We start from the raw sequence: 24519 nt of genomic DNA on the forward strand, positions 1-24519 counted from the left end.
TGTCTGTATGCTTTATTCTTTTGATTCAGGGTCTTACCATATATGTAGCCTAGTCACCAATCACAATCCCTTTGACTCTGTCTCCTGAGTGCTGGGACCAGAGATGTGTCACCACACCCAGACATCTCTCACACTTTAAAAGGGTTTCAAAGCACATTACAAATTGTCCCTTGTTGTCTGAGGAGGCTTGGTTCCAGGATCCCATCAATATTGAAATTCAAGTATCTTACATACAATGACACAATTATATAATACATGAACACAACCCATGTATGTCCTCTCATGTGCTTTAAATCGTCTCTGGATTACGTGTAGCACTGACTACCATGTGCAAGCTATGTAAAGCTGTTATACAATATTGTCTAGGGAGTCGCAAGGAAAACAGTCTGTACAAATTCAGCCCAAAAGTATTTCTGTCTGTGGTGGGTTGAATCATTTAGGTGAAACTTAGGACAGGAAATGTCTCTGGCGAGACCCCTCTTCTCCAAGTCTGGTTTGTTTTTTGTTTTTTGGGTTTTTTTGTTTGTTTTTTGTTTTTGTTTTGTTTCCTTCTTCTCATTCCATTGCACTGCTCCTGGGGATTGCAGGCTGTGGAGAAGTCAGGAACAGGTGAGTTTGCTGCTGGTGGCCAAGATTTATATTGAGCTTGCCACAGCAATCTCATCCTCCTGAGAATATTCTCCAGGAAACTAAAACTTGACCGAGTTCTCTGAAATGTCCTGCACTCATTTTTCACACGGAGAAGCCATGTTCACAGAAACTCCGGGTGTGTTTCAAAGGCACCTGCCACAGGTGAGTCACAGAGTGTACGCCGCTGGCTCCAGGTGTTTCGGGCCCTCTGTGCAGCTCTTCCTTTTCTGCTCCACGAAGGATGTGCCAGTCCAGGTGTGGCAACTGCGCAGGGTGCCCACTGCGGGAGTACAGAGGACTTTTGTGCCAGGAGGGCACCACCCCCAGCAGGCCCCTCCCTGCTCTCGGAACAGCCTTTACCTGCGGGCGGTCACCTGCCAGCAGTCTCTCCTGCATCTTTGCTGGCTCCTCTTTCAATGGGTCACAAGGGGAGAGGCTTCTTGAAGGTGCAGTGAAGAGCAGCAGTGACAGGGGCCCAGCATTACTACCATGGGTCCCCTCCCTCGGGGCTGATCATTAACTCAAAGGCATTATAAGGAGTGAGCGGCCCCGGGGAGCCAGTGAGCCAGAGGGACTCCTCGCCACCGCCATGGACATTAGCACCTTGAGCCCTGCGGTCACCGCCTCAGATTCACCCATACCATCCTATGAGCGCATTCGCAATGCGGCTGACATCTCAGTCATTGTCATCTACTTCGTGGTGGTCATGGCTGTCGGACTGTGGGTATGTGCGGGTCCTGGGACATAGACTGAAGAGGCCAGGGCTACTGTGTGGCATGAGCGGGTGCACAGAGATGCCATGTTTTCACTGATCCACGAAAGACCAAGATGGGCTTATAGGTCTATAGAAGGGAGTGGGAATGTCCCAGAATGCTGGGAGGAGTTCAGAGCGTTCGTGTGTGTGTAGGAAAGTGGAGGGTCCCAAAGAAATGTCCAGGAATATCCTGAGATGGGTATGTGTGGAGATTTAGAGGACCACAGAGTCTAGGATAGAAGGTGAGGGACAGTTCTTGACCTCTTTGCTCATATTCTCACTCTTCCCACTCTTCCACTGGACTTTGGGAGCTCAGCCCAGTGCTCTGCTGCGGGTCTCTGCATCTGTTTCATCAGTCGATTGACGAAGGTTCTATAGTGACATTTAAGATAGTCATTAATCTGATTGCAGGGCAAGGCCAGTTCGGGCACCTTCTCCTCTCTTGCTTAAGGTCTTAGCTGGGATCATCCCTGTAGATTCCTGGGAATTTCTCTAGTGCCATATTTCTTGTTAACCCCATAATGGCTCCCTCAAAGTATCTCTTTCCTTGCTCGCATCTCTGTCCTTCCTCCATCTCAGCTATCCGGTTCCTTCAAGTTCTCCTCCCCTCCCCTTCTCCCTCCTCTTCCCAATCTGCCCTCCCTTCTCCCCCCATCCCCACACTCCCAATTTTTTTCAGGCAATCTTGTCTATTTCCCCTTTCCATATGGATCTATTTATGTTTTTCTTAGGGTTCACATTGTTACTTAGCTTCTCACCCACCAAAACAGTTTACCTAAGCTAACTGGAGCTTACCAACTCCAGCCGGACAGAAAAAGAAACCAGCAGAGAACCAAATTAGACCCTCTGAATTGGGGTGACAGTTGTATGGATGGGACAGACTGTGGGGCCACTTTTTGGGAACCCATTCTCTTTGGACGGATACCTTATTCAGTCTAGATATAATAGGGAGGGCCTTGGACCTTCCGCAAAGCAGAGTGTCTTACCCTACTGAGGAGTGGATAGGGGGTGGGGTGGGGAGTATGTGGAAAAATGGGAGGATGGGGGAGTGAGAACTGGGATTGGTATGTAAAATAAAAAAGTTTGTTTTCTTTTTAAAAACATAAATTAAAAATTTTAAGAAGAATTTAAGGGACAGGAAAAGGGACAGCTAGGAGCTGCAGAGAGGGGCCCAGGGCAGGTGGGTACTTTCCTACCGCCAACGAATCCAGTTTCCAATGGGAAAGAAATAATTTAGAGCCAGATGGTGCAGCCTCTGCGTAGCAGGTGCATGAGGCAGCCTATGGCTGACCAGTGCCCCCTCCTGGGGAAGGGTTAGCTTTGTGTGGTGGGTTTCTAGAGGACCTCTGGGGTTAGCCATGAGCAAGGAATCGGTGAGCAGAGTGGCCTGGTCCTGGGGAGATGGAAGTACATTTGTCTCCTCTTGGGACTCTGGGGACACACCAAACGAGAGAAACTTGTTCTTCAAAGCCTGGAACTTGGAAAGTTCATTTATGATGCTGGCACACCTAACAGCCAGACAGAGCATGCGAGTTTTTCACCCACCTTTAAAGGTTGAATTTGCTGTGAAGGCCGCTGTGGGCTCTTGAGTTATGAAAGGATGGTTGGCATTAGTCTTTTTATAGACATAGCTGTATCAGGGGAGGATGAAAGGGAGCATGGGCTCTTTTGTTTTGGAATTGTAGAACCACATGTAACGGAAGGACTTCTGGGTGTCACTCCTGGGTCAGCGCGGCTGACTCTTCATCACTACCAGAAGCAGGTGTCTAGAATACTCACCTTTAGTACTTGTTCTCATACAGATGAACTAGATGATGAAGAACGAACTCCCCCTGCCAGCCTCAGTTTATCCTAGTGTAAAACAGACATGTTCTTAGGATTCCCTCCCCCAAATACTGTGATGTGAATCTGAGAGGTCTTTATGATTCTAGGAAATTTTTTTCAGGTGTCTTGATCCTTGCCTTGACACCAGGCCCTCAAGCATGGTGCTTGCTTTCTGCCTCTCCCCTCCAGTTCAGACTGGTAGATGTTGGAGCCAAGATGCGAGTCCACCATTTGCTAGTTACACCGCCCGCTTTCCAGGCACTGATCATCTCGCTGCTCTTAGCCAGACTTATTTTAGCGCCCCCTCCCTCCAAGTCCTGCGAGTGTTTACAACTTTTATGGTGTTTGCACTTTTGAAATATCTGTGAACCAGGGTCACTGTCCTGTTAAAATGCTACTTAATGAGCTGTTAGTATTTGTCTATGTTTAATCTTCTCCTATTAGCCAGTGCTTCTGGACCTTGCTCATTTGACACGATGGATGTCTTCCAGTTAACACTCCTCTTTATCCTACTGAGGTGTCAAGGCTTGAATTAGGGATGGGCATTCTGGTCTCTGAATTATTTCTGGGCTGCACAGACGCACCCCAGCCCACTGTGCGCCTCGGCTTAGAAAATCACCTGCAGCTACTGTTCCTTCACCTCCATCACCATCCATGCCCGCATTGCCTATGTGGGCTCTATATTCTTTCAACGTTGTTCTTCATTGATTGTCTTTGGGCCTTGTCCTATTACCTGTTTGATATTTATTTCCCTTTTCTTCACTATCTCTCGTTGTTTCTTTAGGGGATTTTATATCTATTTAAATTGAAACACTGACCTTATTCTTGCTGGGATATGCTACCAACCCAAACCAGAGCTGTTAAAAACTACAGTAAATGTCCCAATCTTGATCCCCAGCCCACTTTTGTATGGCTCATGAACAAGGATAAATGCTACACGTCATTGTGAGTTACAAATGTAATAGAATAAGGCAAAATAAAAATAACATGTGGCAGAGAGAACCCATAAAATCTGAAGTACCCAATATCAGACCCATATTCTTCTTTTTATAAATTTATTATTATTATTATTAATTTATATTTTATGTATACAGGTGTGCTGCCTGCATGCATGTCTATGTACAACACATGTACGGTGTCTTATGAGTTCATAAGAGGGTGTCAGGTCACCTTGAATTGAAGTTATAGATAATTGTGAGCTGCCACGTGAGTGCTGGGAATTGAACCTTTGTCCTCTGGAAGAAATCAGTGCTTTTGACCTCTGAGTCATCTCCTCAGCCCTCAAACCCGTTTTATTTTGGCCTAATCAGATGATTGCTTGTCATTAAGACCCTTGCTGTTGGAATCAGTAGGGTCATTGCTGCCTGAGTTAGAATGGCCTTTGAGTTATTAGCATCATTGACTGCTTGGGTTGGAATGGCCCCAGAGAGCCCAACCTTTGCCTTTTATTAATGAGGGTAGGAATGGGTAGCCAGAAGTCATTTAGACAAATCGGCACCAGACGACTAGAACGCAGAGCTTATGACACAAAACCAATGCTAACCTTCCTTTCTCCTCCCTCAAGACACTGCCCTTCCTGGAAAACCCTCTTCTCTGTCCCTGCTCCATCACTGAGTGAGAGTGTCCAGATGTTCTCTGTCCCTGCTCCATCACTGAGTGAGAGTGTCCAGATGTTCTCTGTCCCTGCTCCATCACTGAGTGAGAATGTCCAGATGCTCTCTGTCCCTGCTCCATCACTGAGTGAGAGTGTCCAGATGTTCTCTGTCCCTGCTCCATCACTGAGTGAGAGTGTCCAGATGTTCTCTGTCCCTGCTCCATCACTGAGTGAGAGTGTCCAGATGTTCTCTGTCCCTGCTCCATCACTGAGTGAGAGTGTCCAGATGCTCTCTGTCCCTGCTCCATCACTGAGTGAGAGTGTCCAGATGCTCTCATGTCCTCCTTTCCTCATGTGCACGTGAAGATGGCCTAACGTTACTGAGTCCAGTCCTCTTCATTCTGTACTCACACATCTCTCCACTGGACATTTGAGAAAATAGTTTTCACAAGTTACCAACAGCTTTACCTAGAACATTCCAGTGGAAACTCTCCCCTGGGGCCCAGTTTCCATCTCTGGACAGTCCTGGAAGAGAAGAAATCCTCCCTGTATCAGGTTCAAGCCACTTGTCCTCAGTTTCTCCTATTCCATCTGATTGTGACCTATGCTCTGGACATGACTGCCCCATTTCCTGTATCAGGAAACTGTAAGCTACACCTGGATCTTCTCTCTGAGGACCCAACACCCTAGTTTCCTTCCTTCCTTCCTTCCTTCCTTCCTTCCTTCCTTCCTTCCTTCCTTCTTTCCTTCCTTCCTTCCTTTCTTCTTTTCTTTCCTTCTTTCTTTCTTGTGCATGTGTGTGCATGTGTGTTCTCTACACAGTCCTGGCCATCTCAGAACTCACTCTGTAGGTCAGGCTGGCCGCAGACTCACAGAGATTCACTGCCTCTGCCTCTGTTGCCGAGCACAACCTACTTTATGGCTTGATGGGGCAGATAACACCCAGCTCATGAGTGATTTGGTGAACAACTGTCAAGCATTCAGTTTCCATTAAGGGCCAGTAGCAGGCCGAGAGCTGTCTCTCAAAGGGAGAATAGTTGTCTGCAGATAATCACAGTGCCTTTCTTCAAAATCCCAGGGGCTCTTCTGTGATTCTCACACGGGGGCTTACCAAAGGCTCCAAACAGCATCCCTATCTGCCATAGACCCCTCAAGTACCATTGGGTCAAGGATCATGTGGTCCAAGTGGTACAGCAGCCTGCACAGCAGCCTGCACCTGTTGAGCCATCTCCTTGTTCCAGGCTCCACTCAAAGCTCGCGATTTACAAAGCTTGAGTAGATGGGCCAGAGCAACACACCCAAGTGAGGAATGTGCTGTCAGCAGGACCTAAATAGGCCTACTAAGCATTGTGCTTCTTTCTCGGTTATGGGTGGGGCCAGGTACAATAACTTAATCTTCACCTTAGAGAAGGAATATCTCTACATGCCCTATGCCACTGGACTGCCGGAAATTTCATTGAGATAGAGGCCTCTTGAATTTTGGTTGGACATTCTCCATCCTCTGATGTACATATGCCTTATCAATACTGGTCCATTCAGCATCATGTGATAATAGAGTGGACCAGTGTGATATTTTATAGAAAAGCTGGATGATCAAGATGTCCCTGAACTAAGTTATGATTCAGCAGTGCTGAGGGCTGTGCAGATGGTGGAGATCCATTGGGACTGGAGACTAGTGTGAGATTTTGGGAAAGAATGTGACTGTTTTCTGCCCTTGTCCCAAGAATCAGCCTGAGACTAAATTGAAAAAAAAATGGTAATGTAATTTGGTTCAGAGAAGAGATTTCTTTTTTTTTTTTCTTTCTTTTTTTTTTTTTAAATCGGGGTGTGGCTAGTAAGACACAGAGCACAGATGTGAAGGTAAGAGGAAACAGATTCTCACAACAGAACTACATTTCATCTCTTTTAGTATAAATCCAGCTGAGATTTGAAGCCTATGGAAATGCTCAGTTTCCCTTTATTCTTAGATGATCTTATGATATTCCCACATTCAGGAGAAATGGCTTTTGGAAGCTGATGTGTGTTCTCATAGATTCACACAAGCTCATGCAACACAGCAGAGTCAAACGGTTTCAAAACACTTCCCTTTCTGTTCACGTTCACACAACAAACACTTGAGACAGGGTCACTTCCAACAGCAGAAGTTCATGCATTATAGCTCCTAAGGCTAGGAAGTCCAGGATGAAGACACCAGCAGATTTGGGTAACTATAAGGACTCCATCTCTGTTTCCAAGATAGGACCTCGAACTGTGGGTCCTCCAAGAACCCAGAGGAAGAGACAGAAAGTGACACCGTCTTTTACAAAGGCATTGGTCCCAGTCACAATGGCAAAATCGTGCAGCCTACTTCACATCCAAGGATGCCTTCTCCCAGTGCCACCACCTTCGTAGGTTAGGTTCCTATAGAGGATGTTGTAGGAGCACGGTCAGTTACAGTGGAGATTATGTTCCAAGTGTTTAGCTTTCTTCCATGCCTTTCTCTGACACCAAATGACATTCTTTACAGTACTGCTAAGTGCATCTTTAAACACATATAAAGTAATGTTTTGATATAGATTTTTTCCTCTTTTATTAGAGGTAAAAGCAATTTATTTTTTTAATTTATTTTTTTTGTTGTTGAAAAAAATTTCCACCTCCTTCCCGTTTCCCATTTCCCTCCCCCTCCTCCAACTCCTCTCCCTCCCCCCACTTCCCTCCCCCTCCCCTCACTCCCCTCCCCCTCTCACCACTCCTCTCCCCCTCCCCCCACTCCATTCCCCCTCCCTCTCGAGACTGAAGAGCAGTCCAGATAAGCCATCCCGATATCGACTCTGATTGTTCCGATGTTTGTTGGCCATCGCTCTTATGCAGGTCTACATTTTAAAGGAGCAAGCAGGACAAAAAGAAATATACCATGTGCAGTTTAAGTGAAAAGAAGCACCAGGAAATTCAATGTTGGAGCCAAGGCCTGTTCTGAAAGAGATAAGGAGAGGCTAATAAAATATGGATGCTAATAAAATATAATAAGATAAAGAAAAACAAACAATCAGAATAGGACAGAACAACCACCAAGAAAAAGCCAAAGAAAAAGCACACAAAACACACATGGACATAAAAGCACACAGGGATCCCCTAAAAACACAAAACTGGAAGACCCAATACGTAAGCAAAGGACCTGTGGGTAGAAAAATGTCCGACACAACATTGTGGGACAAAGAGCCTCCAAAGATAGCACTAAGCTCATTCTGCATTGACATCCACTGCTGAGCATGGCCCTGCTCTTAAGAGTGGTTTGTTTCCCCAGTGAGACTCCCTTGCAGGAAGCTAATGCAAGTGTCTATCAGCTGTAGACAGCTTCTGGGTTGGGGTGGGGGCGTGTGTCCCCTCCTCCTCCCAGCTCTAGCGCCCATCTGCTGCAGACCTGTGCAGGTCGTGTGCGCTGCCTCAAGCTTGTGAGTTCCTATGTGTGCCAGCCTTGTGTCTAGAAGGTATCGAGGGCCAGCAGAGTCCACTACTGACTCCTGCCAAGGCTCAGGACAGATGCCTCAGCGCAGCAAAGCACTTAGAATCTAATTCTTAGTCTAAGGGGTAACTAAATGAGCTCACAATTCGCTCTTAGAATCATGTGTTTTATTCTTTTCAACCTGCACTCTTTTTGTTCTGCAAAGTTTCCAGTTTTTATGCACACACAAAACAAAGGCAGTTCTCTGGTAATCGTAAGGTTACAAACCTAGTGTTTCTCTCGGGGTCATAAGGCAGATGGGAACTTTCTGGGGAAACGCAGTCAGCAGTTTATGGTTTGGGGAGGCGTGGCTGGAAAGACGCCAAAGCAGCATTAGGAAGCAGAAAGGTTGGTTTAATAAGCTCTAAAGACTAAAGGGGGTTTGGACAAAATACCTCATTTGTAGATTGGCTTTGATTAACTAGAGGTTAGTGATGGAAAATGCGAAGGGAAAATGGGTAGGTGCAGCGAGTGGATGGCTTTTCTTTAGGGTTAGCACTGAGGGTCAGCTGGGTTAGCGCTTTCCCAAGTCAGCTATGGGAGAATTAGGGCACTCAATCTCAAATGAGCTTGCACATCCCTTTATCTCTGAAGGTCCCAAATGTGGCTCTTATGAAAGACTCCTTTCCTGACTGCATGTCCTGCCAAATGGAAGATAGCTGCAGGGAGCTGGCTTCTAATGTATCTCAGGGAAGGAAGCGGAGATTTAGCTGTGGGAGTCAAGGTTTTTGACTGTGTGACTAAATTCTATCAATGGTCTCATGGAGTGGGGTAAGTCACCCAATCAACCAATGAACAAGGCAGGGTTTCCAGTGTCCACAGTCCTTGTGGGACAGATAGATCCAGTTATGAAGCATGTCCTAGTATATATTTTTCATATCAGAACTATATAGCTAAAATGAAGTCATCTACCTGACCACCCACAGATAATATGTGCCCATAGATTGAGACGCAATCATGAGATTACATATACACATCTTATGAGATTACACACTACAGTGCAGGTATAGGGGAGACACCAAGATGCTTCAGCAAATGTGACTGACAGCTTCCAGAGTTGATGGTCCTGCAGACCCTGTCCCAACAGGGTTAATCCTCCATCAGATAACCATGCCTCTAGTGGGTTGACATCTACACTAGTTGCCACCTGCTTCTCATGGCCCCTGACAAGAAGGCCTTGTGCCTTTCGTCCCCTCTGGTTCTTACACACTTTCTGCCTCCTCTTACATGGAGTTTCCTGAGACCTGTGGGGAATGATATGGTGGAGACCTCCCTTCTAGGGCTGAGTGTTCCAAGGTCTCTCACTCTCTGCTTATTGTCCGGCATGGGTCTTTGTATTTGTTCCCAGATGCTGCAGAAGAAGCTTCTCTGATGACGGCTGAGCAAGACACCTGTGAGAAGAGCAGAGCAATGTTAGGAGTCATTGATAGCTGTGCTCCTTTAGCAGAACAGTAGTGTTCAGCCAGTCTGGTCTTGGCTGCTTACACAGTGCTGGGCATGCGTTCCATTCCATGGAATAGATTTAAATCCAATCACATATTGGCTGGTTAATTAGTTGGTGATGGAGGTGGGTCATCTTTCTATCTGTTGTTTCATTGGTTAAGTAATAAAGAAACTGTCTTGGCCCCTTTGATAGGACAGAAAATTAGGTAGGCGGATTAAACAGAACAGAATGCTGGGAGAAAGAAGCTGAGTCAGGAGTCGCCATGATTCTCCCACTCCAGACAGACGCAGGTTAAGATCTTTCCTGGTAAGCCAGCTCGTGGTACTACACAGAATATTAGAAATGGGTTAGATCAATATGTAAGAGCTAGCCAATAAGAGGCTGGAGCTAATGGGCCAGGCAGTGATTAAAAGAATACAGTTTCCGTGTAATTATTTCGGGGCATAAGCTAGCCATGTGGGCGGCCGGGTGCCGGAGACGCAGCCCTGCCGCACTTATTTCAACAAGTTGGCCACAGTTTTGTGTCACTAGTAGGGCACCACTGTCTACTGAAGGTTTATAGATGGGCTGGGGTTTACCTTTCTCCTTTGGAGGTGTGCAGAGCACCTTCTCGTACTATGAGCACTAGTCTGCAGGGGTGAAACTGTAGGTGTGCATAGCTCAGCTTCTCTGTGTTCAGTGAGTTGTGTAGGTATTTTCTCCAACAATAGGGCCTTACTGTCAGCTGGTGGAGAACCTCTGGTAGCCTTGGCAATAGCCTGGGTTTAGGGATTCACATGGCACCTCTTTGGCCAAGAACTCACTTCGATATAACCCATTCCTGGTACTGGAAACTTCATTTGGTGATGAGAAATATCCAGTTGGGTCACCCTGTTATTTGGTGATTTCATTTAGAACCTTCATCTGTGTACATAATTTAGGAAGCTTCTATTGCATTAGGTCTCCATATGACCCCTCAAACGGCCCTTAGCTTTAGCTGTCTCTCCCTGTATTCCCTCCATTGCCGCTTCTTCCCTGCAGCTTCCTGTTTGATTCCCTCAGTCCAGTTCCCCTTTCCAGCCTCCATCCATCATTATCTCTTCAATTCCTCCTTCTAGGGAGATACCTCCCTCACCCTTAGTCCCTTCCTCTCAACCTAACTTCTGCAGTTAAACAAACTCTAGCTGCTTGTTCAACAATTTAACAGCTACCATCTCCAAATAAACAAATGCATAGCATATTTGTCTTTCTGGGTCTGGGTTACTTCACTCAGGATAATTTTTTTCTAGTTTGTCCATTTACCTGAGAATTTCATGATTTCATTTTTTTAAATAATGGTTGAGTAATATTCCACTGGGTAAATGTACCAACTTTTCTTATTCATTCATTTGTTGGTGGATATCTGGGTTGTTTCCAATTTCCGATTATTATTAGTGAGCAGCAATGAACATAGTTGAGCAAGTATCTCTGTGGTAGATGACACATCCTTTGTATACATGTCTAAGAGTGGTATTGTTGGATCCCTTTTTTAAGATTTTTTTTTCATTCAAAAATTTACACCTCCTCCCCTCCTCCCATTCCCCTCCCACTCCCCCACTCACCCTCCTTCCTCCCCCTTCCTGCTTGAGAGAGGGCAGGAACCCTGCCCTGTGGGAAGTTCAAGGTCCTCCCCCCTACATCCAGGCCTAGGAAGCTGTGCATCCAAATAGTCTAGGGTCCTAAAAAGTCAGGACATGCAGTAGAAACAAGTCCCAATGCCTTTATCAATGGCTTCTCAGTCAGCTCTCATTCAGCCACAATCAGAGAGTCTGGTTTGATTACATGCTCGTTCAGTCCCAGTCCAGCTGGATTTGGTGAGCTCCCATTAGAACAGGCACACTGACTCAGTGGGTGGACCAACCCCTCGCGGTCCTGACTTCCTTGCTCATCTTCTCCCTCTTTCTGCCCTTCAACTGGACCTTGGGAGCTCAGTCCTTGCTCTGATGAGGGTCTCTGTCTCTATCTCCATCCGTCGCTGGACAAAGATTCTATGGTGATATTCAAGATAATCATCAGTGTGATAGTGGGGCAAGGACAGTTCAGGCACCCTCTCCTCTGCTGCCCAAGGACCTAGCTGGGGACAACCGTGTGGGCACCTGGGATCCCCTCTAGAGCCAAGTCTCTTGCCAACCCTCAAATGACTCCCTTAATGTAGCTATCTTCTTTCCTGCTCCTATATCTGCCCTTCCTCCATCTCCACCCTCCCACTCCCCCAAGCTCTCCCCATTCTTTCCCTTCTCCCTTCCTTCTCCCCCCTCCCCTTCTCCCGACGTCATCCTCACCCCTACCCTCACCCCCATGCTCCCAACTTTTGCCCGGCAATCTTGTTTGCTTCCAATTTCCAGGAGGATCTATATATGTTTTTCTTTGGGTTCACCTTGTTATTTGGCTTCTCTAGGCTTGTGAACATAGGCTTAATGTCCTTTGTTTATGGCTAGAGTCCACTAATGAGTGAGTACATACGATATTCATCTTTTTGGGTCTGGGTTATCTCACTTAGGATAGTGTTTTCTATTTCCATCCATTTGCATGCAAAATCAAGAAGTCATTGTTTTTTACCGCCGAGTAGTACTCTAATGTGTATATATTCCATACTTTCTTCATCCATTCCTCCATTGAGGGGCATCTAGGCTGTTTCCAGGTTCTGGCTATTACAAATAATGCTGCTATGAACATAGTTGAACAAATGCTTTTGTAGTATGATTGGGCATGCAAGATATTTTATGCTATTTGAGACTATTTTGATATGTGATATTTCCTTGATTTCTTTCTCAGTCCTTTTGTCATTTGTATATAGGAGGGCTGCTGACTTTTGTGTGTTAATTTTGTATTCCACTACTTTGCTGAAAGTGGTTATCAAATACAGAAGTTTCCTGGTAGAATTTTTAGGGTCACTTACATACACTATCTTATCATCTGCAATTACAGATACTTTGACTTCTTCTCTTCCAATTTATACCCCCTCAATCTTCTTTAGTTTCTCTGGTTAAGACTTCAAGTACTATATTAAATATTTGTGGAGAGAGTGTACAACCTCATCTTGTTCCTGACTTTAGTGAAATTGCTTCAAGTTTCTCTCCATTTGAGCTGATGCTGGCTATGAACTTGCTGTAAACTGCCTTTATTTATGTAGCGTGTGTCCCTTGTATCCTTAGTCTCTTTAGCACGTTTATCATGAAGAGGTGTTGGATTTTGTCAAAGTCCTTTTACATATCAAATGAAATGATCATGTCGCTTTTGTCTTCAGTCTCTTTATATTGTGGGTTACATTTGTAGATTTACATATGTTGAAGCATCCCTGCATGTCTGGGATGAAGCCTATTTGATCATGGTGGATGATCTTTCTGATGCATTCCTGAATTTAGTTTACAAGTATTTTATTGAGAATTTTTGCACCTATGTTCACGAGGGAATTAGTTTTTAATTCTCTTTCTTTGTTGGGTCTTTATGTGGTTTGGGTATCAGGGAAACTGTGACCTCATAAAATGATTTGGTCAATATTCCTTCTGTTTCTGTTTTGTGGAATTATTATTTGAGAAGTACTGACATCAACTCTTCTTTGAAAGTCTGGTAAATTTCTGCACTAACACCATCTGTCCCTGGGCTTTTTTGGGGGGGAGGAGACTTTTAATGGCTGCTTCCATTTCACTAGGGGCTATAATTATGTTTAATTTGTTTATCTGGTTTTTATTTATCCTTGGTAGACTGTGTATATGAAAATTTTTCCATTTCATTTAGATTTTCTAATTTTGTAGAGCACATGTTTTTAAAGTATGTCCTTATCTCTGGATTTCCTTGATTTCTATTGTTATGTTGCTCTTTTTGCCTCTAATTTTGTGAATTTGGATTTTCTCTCTCCACCTCTTAATTAGTTTGGCTTTGAGTTTGTCAATTGTGTTGATTTTATCAAAGAATCAACTCTTGATTTTTTTGATTCTTTATATTTTTTCTGTTTTATTGATTTCAACCCTGAGTGATTATTTTTGCCTTCTAATTATTTTGGGTATGATTTCTTCTGTTTGTTCTAGGGTTTTCAGGTGTGCTGTTAAGTTATTCATATGTGATTTCTCCAATTTTTTGATATAGTTACTTAGTGCTATGAGCTTGCCTCTTGGACCTGTCTTCATTGTTTCTCATAAGTTTGGCCATGCTGTATTTTCATTTTCGTTCAATTCTAGAAAGTCTTTCATTTCTTTCTTAATTTCTGTCTTCACACATTTTTCATTCACTAGTGAGTTCTTCAGTTTCCATGAGTTTGAAAATTTTTTGTTGTTTCTCTTGTTGTTGATAGCCACCTTTATTTAATCTGTGCTGGTCAGATAGGATGCAGGGAGCTATTTCAATTGTCTTGTGTCTTTTGTGTCTTCATTTGTGTTCAAGCATGTGGTCAATTTTGGAGAAAGTTCCCTGAGCTGCTGAGAAGAAAGTATGTTCTAAGCTGAGTAAGCTAGTTCTAAGGCTTCAGTTTCTCTGTCCATCAAATGTAAGCGAGCATCTATGAACTCCTTCATGTGAATGCGCCAAGGCTGTGGCGGGAAGGAGGCAGGCAGACAAGGCGTGAAAAGTGCTTCAGAGAGTGGAATGCACACAAGGACGCGCCCGTGGGACGGGGCACGTCCTTCCATTGGCACAGTTGCTCTTCTACTTTCCTGTTAAAGGTTTGACCCTCTCTCCCTCAGGCAATGTTCTCCACTAACCGGGGGACGGTTGGAGGCTTCTTCCTGGCGGGCCGAAGTATGGTATGGTGGCCGGTAAGTTCCTCTGAAAAAAAAACTTTTCTTTTTTTTATTATTTACTTTTTGAGATTATAATACAATCACATCATTTCCCCCTCCCTTTTTTGCCTCTAAACACCCCCTCTTTGCTCTCTTTTAAGTTTATGGCCTCTCTTCATTAATTGTTGTTACAAGTTTATGTACGTATTTATATGTATATGCATACATATGTTTGTATATGCCCCCCCACACACACACACGTATTCCCAACAATAGCCTGCTTGGTCTGTATAATGTTACCTGCATGCCTGTTTTCAGAGCTGAGTGTTTGGTACTGGGTAACCAGTTGGTATGCTCTACCTGGGGAAAATCACTCCTGCTCTCAACACCCCTTAGTTGTTGATAGTTACTTGTGCAGAGTGGTGACCCGGGAGACCTGGTGGTTTTCACAACCACTTTGGTGTGTTTATTAGTGTTGTCCTTGTTCAGCCCATTCTAGGCAGTCATGCTGGTGAGATTTCATGGCTGTAGCTTCTGACATTCCTAGGAGAACAATTACAAGGCAAATTCCCTAATCCTATGGCTTATAATTTTCCATTCCCTCTTCTGCAATATTCTCCAAGCCTTAGGTACAGGAATTGTTTTGTAGATGTGTCCCTTAGAGTTGGGCTCCACAACTCTGTATTTTGACTGGTTGTGGTTTTCAGTAATGGTCACCATTTATGGTAAAGAGGAATTTTATTTTTTCTTTTTCTTTCTTTTTTTTCTTGAAACAAGGTCCCTGGCTGTCCTGGAACTCATTGTAGACCAGGGTGGCCTTGAACTCTCAAAGGTCCCTCTACCTCTGCCTCCCCAGTGCTGGGATAAAAGGCGTGTGCCACTACAACCTCCTGGCTAAGAGGACTTTTCTTGATGATGGTGAAGACTGTACTTACCTGTGGATGTGAGGACAGATATTGAGAACTGTGCTGAGGCACTGTGCTGTAATCCCAGAACTCGGGAGGCAGAGGCAGGCGGATCTCTGGGAGTTCGAGGCTAGCCTGGTCTATAAGAGCTAGTTCCAGGATGGGCACCAAAGCTACAGAGAAACCCTGTCTTGAAAAACTAAAAAAAAAAAAAAAAAAAAAAAAAAAAAAAAAAAGCTGCAGGTCTTCCCGCAGTGTCCATGACGTCACCATCCCTGGAGAGGTGGCGAGGCTTCCAGCACTAGAAAATAGCTTCAATGCATGGGCACAGGAGACCATTTCCTAAATATAACCCTGGTAGCACAGACACTGAGAGCACCAGTAAATTAATGGGACTTCCTGAAACTGAGAAGCTTCTGTAAAGCAAAGGACACAGTCAATAAGACAAAAAGGCAGCCTACTGAATGGGAAAAGATCTTCCCCAACCCCACATCAGACAGAGGACTGATCTCCAAAATGTATAAAGAACTCAAGAAATTAGACATCAAAATTCCAAAAAATCCAATTTAAAAGTGGGGTACAGATCCCCCTTTTCTTTTTGAGACAGGATCTCATGTAGCCCAGGCTGACCTCAGACTTGCTATTTAGCCATGGCTGGACTTGATCATCTGTCCCTCCATCTCTACTCACAAGTGATGAGGTTATAGGGTACACTGCACCACACCTGAATGGCAAAGAAGGATTCTTATTCTTGGTTTAGAGTAGAGGAAAGTGAAGCTCAAAGCATTAGAGCAACTGAGTTCAGGTTCTTATGGCAGAGTTAAAAAACTAGAGCATCCATACCTGTTGTTGGAAGTCAAATTGTTGTTGGAAGCTGCTTGTTCATTTTCTAGCCGCCCAGACTCCCAAAATAATTGCACAGAAAATCTGTATTAATTGCAATACTGTTTGGCCAATAGCTTAAGCATATTTCTGGATAACTCTTATATCTTATATTAACTATTTCTATTAATCTGTGTATTGTCATGTGGCTGTGGCTTACCGTCAAGGTTCTGGTGCATTTGTCTTCTGCAGAAAACTACATGGCTTCTTCTTGAGTCTGCCTTCTTTTTCCCACCATTCAGTTTAGTTTTCCCACCTAGCTCTATTCTGCCAAGCCACTGGCTGAAACAGCTTTTTCATTAACCAATAAAAACAACACATATACAGAAGGACTTCCCACACCACATACCCATGCTAATCGGAATGGTGGAGCGGAAGGGGTCGCGGTTTCATTTCTAAACTAGAAATACACAAACATAACTCTGCTTGTCAACAGCAAACGTTGTCATTGAAAAGGCTTTGTCTGCTTGAGCATGACCTGCAGCACCAGGCAGAAGGCTCGGTGGGTGCTGCCGTGCAGGTGTGCTGGCTCACTTAATGTCAGCTTAACACAAGCCAAAGGTATCTGAAAGGGGGAACCTCAGTTGAGAAAATGATCTGGCTGTAAGGCATTTTCTTATTAATATTTCTTTTTAATTGATGGTGGGAGGACCCAGTATGTTATGGGTGGTGCCATCCCTGGACCAGAGATCACAGGTTCTATAAGGAAGCAGGCTCGGCAAACCATGATGAGCAAGCCAGTCAGCAGAATTCCTCCATGGTCTCTCATCAGCTCCTGCCTCCAGGTTCCTGCCCTGCTTGAGTCTCTGTCCCAACTTCCCTCAATGATGGACCATGATGCTCGTGTGAGCCAAATAACCCTTCCCCCCCAACTTGCTTTTGTCATGGTGTTTCATCACAGCAACAGTAACCCTAACTAGGACAGCAAGCATGCGGACCTGCGCTCAGATCTCCAGTCCCCGTGCAAAATCTAACACAACAGTTCACTCCTGTAGACCCAACATGAGGGATGGGGTATAGGGTAGAGATAGTGACCCTGGAGGTCATTGGCTAGAGAGCCTGACCATGTGATCCCCTTCTGGGCACTCTTTTTTCCCCCACAAGAGACAGTATATCGCTACACAGTCAGATTGTCTTGGAACTTGTTATGCAGCCCGAGGTAGTCTGGGTGCATCCGCTTCTGTGAATGCCCACTTTCACGCCACCCTTCCCTGTCCATCACACTCCAGCCACTCTGGTCTTTTCAGGCCTGCACTCATTCCCACTTGGAACGTGGGTGCTGGGAGCTGAACTTGGGGCCTCTGCAAGAGCAATGTGTCCTCTTGGTTGCTGAGCCATCTCTCCAGGCCCAGGTTGCTATTTTCTCCTTCGGTTCCCATGCACAGCCCCCTCTTCAGTTTGATCCTCCCATCCCCTACTCTTGGGGATTTAATGAACACCATCTTAATTGTTTGTCAGATATATATGTGTGTTCCTGAAAAGTGTGGTGGTTTTTGATTGTTCCTGGGGCACCTCCAGGACCTTTGTAGAAGAAAAATGGCAATGTGGTGTGGATTTAGAGACTAGTTATCATTAATAGTATCTTGTGTTACTTCTGAGCACATAAAATCCCAAAATTTCATGGCAGGAAACCACACATAAGTCGCCTGCCCTGCTCTCTTTCTTGACAAGGAGTCTGGGGTCAGGGGTCTCTAAATGACTTCCTTCAAGAGCATCGTCTACAGTCACTGAGAACCTGTGTTAGGCCCCAGCCACCTGGTCTGACAGGTGTGGAGGTGAAAGGCTCAGCCTTGCTTCTGAGCAGACAGTCCCAGGAGGCTCAGGGGCACCTGGTGGGCTGGGGGACTTCCCATGGCCTCCTCACAGTTGAATCAGATTCAAAAATGACCGACAGATGTGGATGTCGATGTGACCTGCTGCTCTTTTGAGCCTCTCTTTGTGTTTTTGTTATTTCCCAAGTCCCCATGCCTGCTGTGGGATGTGGTCCCACAGATTTCAATGATGAGTCTCTTTAGAATTACCCCAGCTGGTCTCTGATTGCTCAAGTGCCTTCGTTTGGCGGGCATGTCTCTTCTTCCGTTGTCCCAGCCAGCGTGTCCTGCTCACCTAACTGTATTTATTTATCACTTTTTGTTTCCAGATCGGAGCCTCTCTCTTTGCCAGCAACATTGGAAGTGGCCACTTTGTGGGGCTGGCAGGGACGGGAGCAGCCTCAGGCATCGCCATGGGTGGTTCTGAATGGATCGTGAGTATCACCTGATGCTCCGTGTCCTACAGGTAGAAGGAGCAGTCCTAGTTAAGAAAAAATAAGGAAAGGGCAGCTCCGCCAGTGCCAAAAAAAAAAAAAAAAAAAAAAAAAAACGTTCAATTAGGTCAAATCAAACCAAATCAAAATGCCCATCATTTTATTAAGTAAGATGCTCTCGAGTGGCCGAGTGCGTTACCAGGAGACAGGACAGCAAGGAGCTCATGGAAACCCTAACCCACGTGTTTCTCCTCTGGGAGCCCCCTTAAATACCCTGTGGGAGTGGTCATGACCCTCCCCAGGTAGGAGTCAGGACCTGGCATGCTGGAATTTTAAGTCCAGACTAAAGCAACTCCAAAGCCTGGGGCTGGGATGGATGCCAGGGGCTGGGGTCTACGCTCCCAACTTAACAGTCCTCAGTTCCATTTCCGTTGCCATAATTGCCATAATGAAATGTTGGAGACAGCTTAACTTTATAAAGAAAACATACTTATTTAGTTAATAGAGTTAAAGGCTGAAGTTTAAACAGCATGGTACAGGTTCTTGTGAGGCTCCCTCCGGACCGTGGAACGTCAGTGGCAAATGATTAAAGACATCACCCACTCAGGAAGATGAGTTAGATAGAACCAAGACTGGCTTTGTAAAAACACTCCCCCCCGCACTGGGAACAGCTGAGGAGTCCCTTTAGAATTACCCCAGTCACTTCTGAACAGTGCTCTCAAGGACGCAAAGATGTCCCAGTATGCTCTGCCACCTCATAAAGTGCCCCCACCTTTCTACACTAAGAACCAAACTTCCCGTATGTGATGACAGCGAAGTCTTAGCAGCCAGCCAGCTCAGTCTGTGTTCAGGATCTTGAGATCTTATGGGATCCTCAGAAGCACCTGGGTACAGAGGGGGTTTGACTCCAGGAGCGTTCACATGAGAGGCCCGCTAGCTATGACAGTCACAGGAGCCCCTTTCCCTTGGTCCTCAAAGACAAGGCCTCCTCTAGCCAAGTTAGGGGTTGGGAAATGCTACTGGATCTCCTTTTCCCCTCCTATTCCATTCCTCCCTCTTTCCCTCCCTCCCTACCTCATCCCTTTCTCTTTCCTTCCCTTCTTTCTTTCCCTTCTTCTCTAAGTGGTATTTTATTCCTTATAAACCAGGGAAGAGATTAAAGAGAACTCAGAACTCTAGCTGGGAATCTGGGCTGTGTTGACAGTGGGGAGTCCGGGCTGGGTTGATGGGCAGCATCCTGGGTTCTCTCCCAATGTTGCTCACATGCTTTTGCCATAGGCCATGCCAGTAGCAAAGTCTATCCTAGCCCCTAAGGAAGGAAGGGATAGAGGGAGAGGTGGGGATTTTCTTTAGCAGTTCAGCATCTCTTGAGAGAAGCAGAGATGTGAAAGTTTCTCCTGATCTGAGTTACCTCTTGTTTTGGTTACAGGCCTTGATTTTTGTGGTTGTGCTGGGCTGGGTGTTTGTCCCCATTTACATCAAGGCTGGGGTAAGTAACCGCTCCATTATCCAACTTTGTCCTCTTGGAGGCCACAGGGGACTTTATGGCATAAATGACGGAGAATTGTCCAGGTCTACCTCCAGTCCTAGGTTTTAAAATAGCTCCCGATTCTGTGCAGGGGCATCAAACAGTCCCTCTGGCTCTGTTCAGTGCAGGTTGATTGCTCTTCCATCTAGGAAGGTCCCTGAGTGACCCTACTTTATTCAGAGCCCCCTGAAGCATCCTCCACCCTTTCTCTGAGTGTGTTCTTATGATACACTGCTGTGAGCCCGTTACTTCCTCCCCTAGAAGGGAAACAGAGAGAGAAAAAGAACTATGCCCCCCTCTTCATTTATGCTCAACATCACCTCCCGTTTTGGAGTCTGTGGCTGACCAGACATAGCTTCATCATCACCTCTTCAGTGACATAGATAAGCACCTCCACCATGTGAGTGTCTGTATCGGAAGCTAGAGGTGACACAGGACAAGCTGCAGACTGTACCTTCTGGAGGCTCACAGAGTGCTGGTGACAAACTGGTCCCAGAAGACAACAGGCTAAGGACATAGGCAAAACAGGAAGTGTGGCTGGGTTTGCAAAAGGGAGCTAGCAGAATGTTTGAGAAGGCCTGCAGCTACAATCCTTTGTACTGCCTGTGTAGAACAAGGTGACCGTCACATTACAATAACTTCTCTGGGGCATTGGCAAGAGGCTACCATTGTCTTATAGAGTAGATGCACTATATAGAAAACAAAATACACACAGACACAGGCAGGGAGACAGACACACAGACACATGCAGGGAGACAGATGTACACAAACACATACGTGCATTTGCATACACCTTCTCCAGGGTAAGCATCTGCCTCCTTGGTTACATCCAGGCATGTGTGTATTAGAGAACATGTGTTTATTGGATGCTTTTGATACATTGCAGCTGAAAGCTAGGGTGTCCCTACATCTACTGGACAGGGTATGTGGAGCTGAAATAAGCAAATGGCACCTGGCTGTTTTGTAGGCTTCTTGGGCTAACAAGGGGTTTGAATCCGTGACCACTCCTGAGGCTCTGATACCAGGATAGACTCCATTTATCTGCTTGCCCTGGGCTCTCTGTTCACTTTGGCTCCATTTCATCCCACCCAGGTGGTGACCATGCCAGAGTACCTGCGGAAGCGGTTTGGAGGCAAGCGGATCCAGATCTACCTTTCCGTTCTGTCCTTGTTGCTGTACATTTTAACCAAGATCTCAGTGAGTGCATAGCCATTCAGGGGCCGGTGGGGTGGGAAGGGGGAGGGAGGCTGGCCATTGGCTCATCTTCTCACTATTCCAAGATCTCAGTGAGTGCATAGCCAGGGGCCCATGTGATGGGATTGGGGAGGGAGGCTGGCCATTGGCTCATCTTCTCACAATCCCAAGAAGCAACCATACATTTCTATGGACTTTGCGCGTTAGCCTTCTTGCTCCTTAGGGAAAAGTCCTGCTTTCTGCATCAAGGAGCCATGGAGCTCAGTGGGATTCCTTGTCCTCCACTGTGGTGTAAGATGAAAACGCATCAGGTTCATGAAAGTTCAGAAAAAGCTGCTCTGACGAGATTAGAGGAAGGTTGAGATGTCACGTGTGCTGTCATCCCACCCCAGGGAATATATCCAAAGGAAATGGAAGCAGCGTGTAAAAGAAATAACAAACTCCCAGGTTTATTGAAGTGTAATTTACAGTAGTCAAGGTATAGAATCGACCAAAATGTTCATCAGCAGGTATAGGTGGAAATCTACCACACACACACACACACGCATGCACACACACACACATACACACACATGCATGCACACACACATGTGCATACACACAAACATGCACACACACACATACACACATACACGCACACACACACATGCACGCGCACACACGCACACACACACACCACTGTTCAGTCTTAGAAAAAAAATCTCAGCATTTGACAATTTGGGTGAACACGGGGGCCATTATGTTAAATGAAATAAGCCAAGTGCAGAAAGATAGATGCTCAGGATCTCATCCTCTTATGCATAGATCCTGAGAGCAGAGGACTGGATACAGAGATCTCATTCAGGGCCAAGTGCTCCAGAGTCTCCCACTCTCTGCACGTGCTCCTGCTATGGGTCTCTGTCAATTCCAGCTCCTCAAGAAGCTCTGAGGAGGGTTGGGAGCTGCACCAATCTGGATCCCAGTAAACGTTTTCTGCACACAAGCTTTACAGCATCACTGTCGTGCACGATAAACTACTGCAGACCGCTTGACTTTAGCAATGCAACCCGTTGCCGCTCTTGGTTCAATATTTCCTTCTCATTTTTTCAGCAGACTTATAAGTCAAATCCTAGAGTTCATAGCATTTGCTTTCAATTCTTTAGCATACACACCTTTAACTTTCGGAACCAAGGACCTTATGCCTTTATAACATTTAATGAAAACTTAAAAAATGATGTAATTTAAAAATTCAGATTACTTAATGTTTGGCCTGTCCAAATTTCTCAATCTTATAAAAATGTTTTCATAGGGTTAGGACACATCGAACTGATTGCTCTTCAAAGAAAATATTTTAAAGTTTTTAGCATACCACATTTATTTTTCCCTCTTATATTATCCTCTGATCTGGCCTACATACAAAGATTTAAAAATTGGATTGTTTGTCTCATTATTCAATAAGAAAAATTCATTATAATACTCTCGATTCTAGAATCTTACCGGGTGTATAACTTGCAAGCATTTGTCTTTTCACTTTCTGAACAGTATCCTTTGATGCACAAAGGTTTTACATTTGGTGGAATTGCCGATTTTGTATTTGTTGCTCATGTTTTTGGTGATATTTCATAGAATTTGCTGTAAAGTTCAAGAGAATGGAGATTTACTTCCATGCATGCACATATGGAGTCAGAAATCATTGTTAGATTCTTTTCCTATTGTTCCCCACCTCATTTTTTGAGACAAGGTCTCTCACTGACTGTGGAGCTCACCATTCAGCTAGACTGGCTGACCGCTGGGATCCGCTGTCTCCAACCCCTGTGCTGGGCTTGTAAACCCTTGCGATCCTACCTAGTACCTGGGGCCTAGGGATTTGAACTAAGGCTCTTGTGTACACACAGCAAGCATTGTATTTACTGAGCCCTCTCCAGCCTTTCTCTTAAGAGTGTTAACTTTTACTTTCCTGGGTTTGATCTGTTTTGAGTTGTGGATGTAAGGCCGGGTCCATGCGCTCTTTCGTATGCGGACACTGAATTCTCCCAGCACTGTTTCCCAGGGGTGGTTCTGAGCCTGCTGTCACTGGTGAGGGCGAGAGGACATTGTCTTAGGAGTTGGGGCTCACAACCAGGAATTCTATCACCATTTACCCCGCACCCCAACACATACCGATGATGTCCTCAACTGGTGAAAACTTGATTGTTGCCTCCTCATCCTCCTTCCCCCTTCCAGGGTTAGTTTTTAGTTACAAGATGAAAATCCTGGACTTTCCAGTGCTTATTTCTCTAGAGACCAGCGAGCAGAGCCCTGACTGGGATGTGCCTGAATGCCGAAGAGAGCAGGGCGGGCATCCTAAGAAGGGAGGCACCACCTGAACAGAGCAGAGGGGATGTAGACAGTGGGGTTGGGGACACCTTAGAAGGGACAGGATGCTCAGAGGGGCCTGTGTCTTGGCGTAGCCGTGAGAGTGGGAGTGAGCAGGAAAGGAAACACAGCTGTCGGTTCTGAAGGGCAGATTCATGAGTCACAGTTGAAGCTGGTGAGGTCTGTTGGCTGCGGTTGCCATGGAAAGGGTTCTCTGCCCTTAGACTGGTATAGGGCAGTCGTATAAATAACCAGCGCCAGGCATTTTGTTTTGTTTTCTTCTCCTTATCACCTTGCCTACTCTTCAGGTTACTGATTAAACCTCCTTGGACTTGAGAGTCCCCAGGTAGCCAAGCACCAGCCCTTGCAGCCCAGCATGAAGGAGGAGCAGGTTCCCCAGTGGTCACTGTTTCCCACACGTGGCAATTGAACGGGACACAGCTGCAGGCTGCTTCTGTGTGTGATTCTGAGGCTCTTGGCTGGAGGCCCTGGGTAACATAATATTTGTTTCACCCACTGACTAAGCAGCAACCCCAAAGCTGTCTTGAAAATGTTCAGGAAGATGCCTTAGTCCTGCTCTGGTTCCCACTGGGGGCTTTCCCCGTCTCTGGCTCTTACCAGTATACTTCAGGGCTGGAGATGTGCATTTTACTTTCCAAACCATGAGAGAGGAAACCGAGTCCAAGAGATGCCAGGTAATTTTCTCAAAAGCCACACCACTAGGGCTGGGGAGATGGCTCAATTAGTAAAAGCACTAGCAACAAAGCCTACTGGCTTGGGTTCCATCCCCAGAACCCACACAAAAAGCCAGATGCAGTGGAATGCATCTGTAATCCCAGCCAAAGCACAGTGAAGGGGATAGAAGAACTGACTGCAAGTTTATGAGCCTGCTAGCCTGGAGTAGCTGATAGAGAAACAAACAAGAGAGATCCTGTCTTTAGAAGCTGGAAGGTCAGAACTGACTTTGGACA

The 24519-nt window shown here is 45.6% G+C and overlaps 1 protein-coding gene across 3 annotated transcripts in view; it reads left to right on the forward strand.

Moving 5' to 3' along the window:
* The first annotated feature begins 1219 nt into the window (after window positions 1-1219).
* The window catches only part of LOC130875493 (sodium/glucose cotransporter 1-like), a 65734-nt gene continuing 42434 nt past the window's right edge, over window positions 1220-24519 (forward strand). For 2 of the 3 annotated variants that reach the window (XM_057771391.1, XM_057771392.1), the window contains exons 1-5: window positions 1220-1354; window positions 14425-14496; window positions 18388-18492; window positions 19922-19981; window positions 21113-21217. In XM_057771391.1, coding sequence (XP_057627374.1) covers window positions 1220-1354; window positions 14425-14496; window positions 18388-18492; window positions 19922-19981; window positions 21113-21217 — 477 coding nt within the window. The remainder of the gene's footprint in view (window positions 1355-14424; window positions 14497-18387; window positions 18493-19921; window positions 19982-21112; window positions 21218-24519) is intronic. The other variant, XM_057771393.1, reaches the window with a different exon arrangement.

Source organism: Chionomys nivalis, chromosome 6 (genome assembly GCF_950005125.1).
Source record: "Chionomys nivalis chromosome 6, mChiNiv1.1, whole genome shotgun sequence".
NCBI classification, from domain to species: Eukaryota; Metazoa; Chordata; class Mammalia; order Rodentia; family Cricetidae; genus Chionomys; species Chionomys nivalis.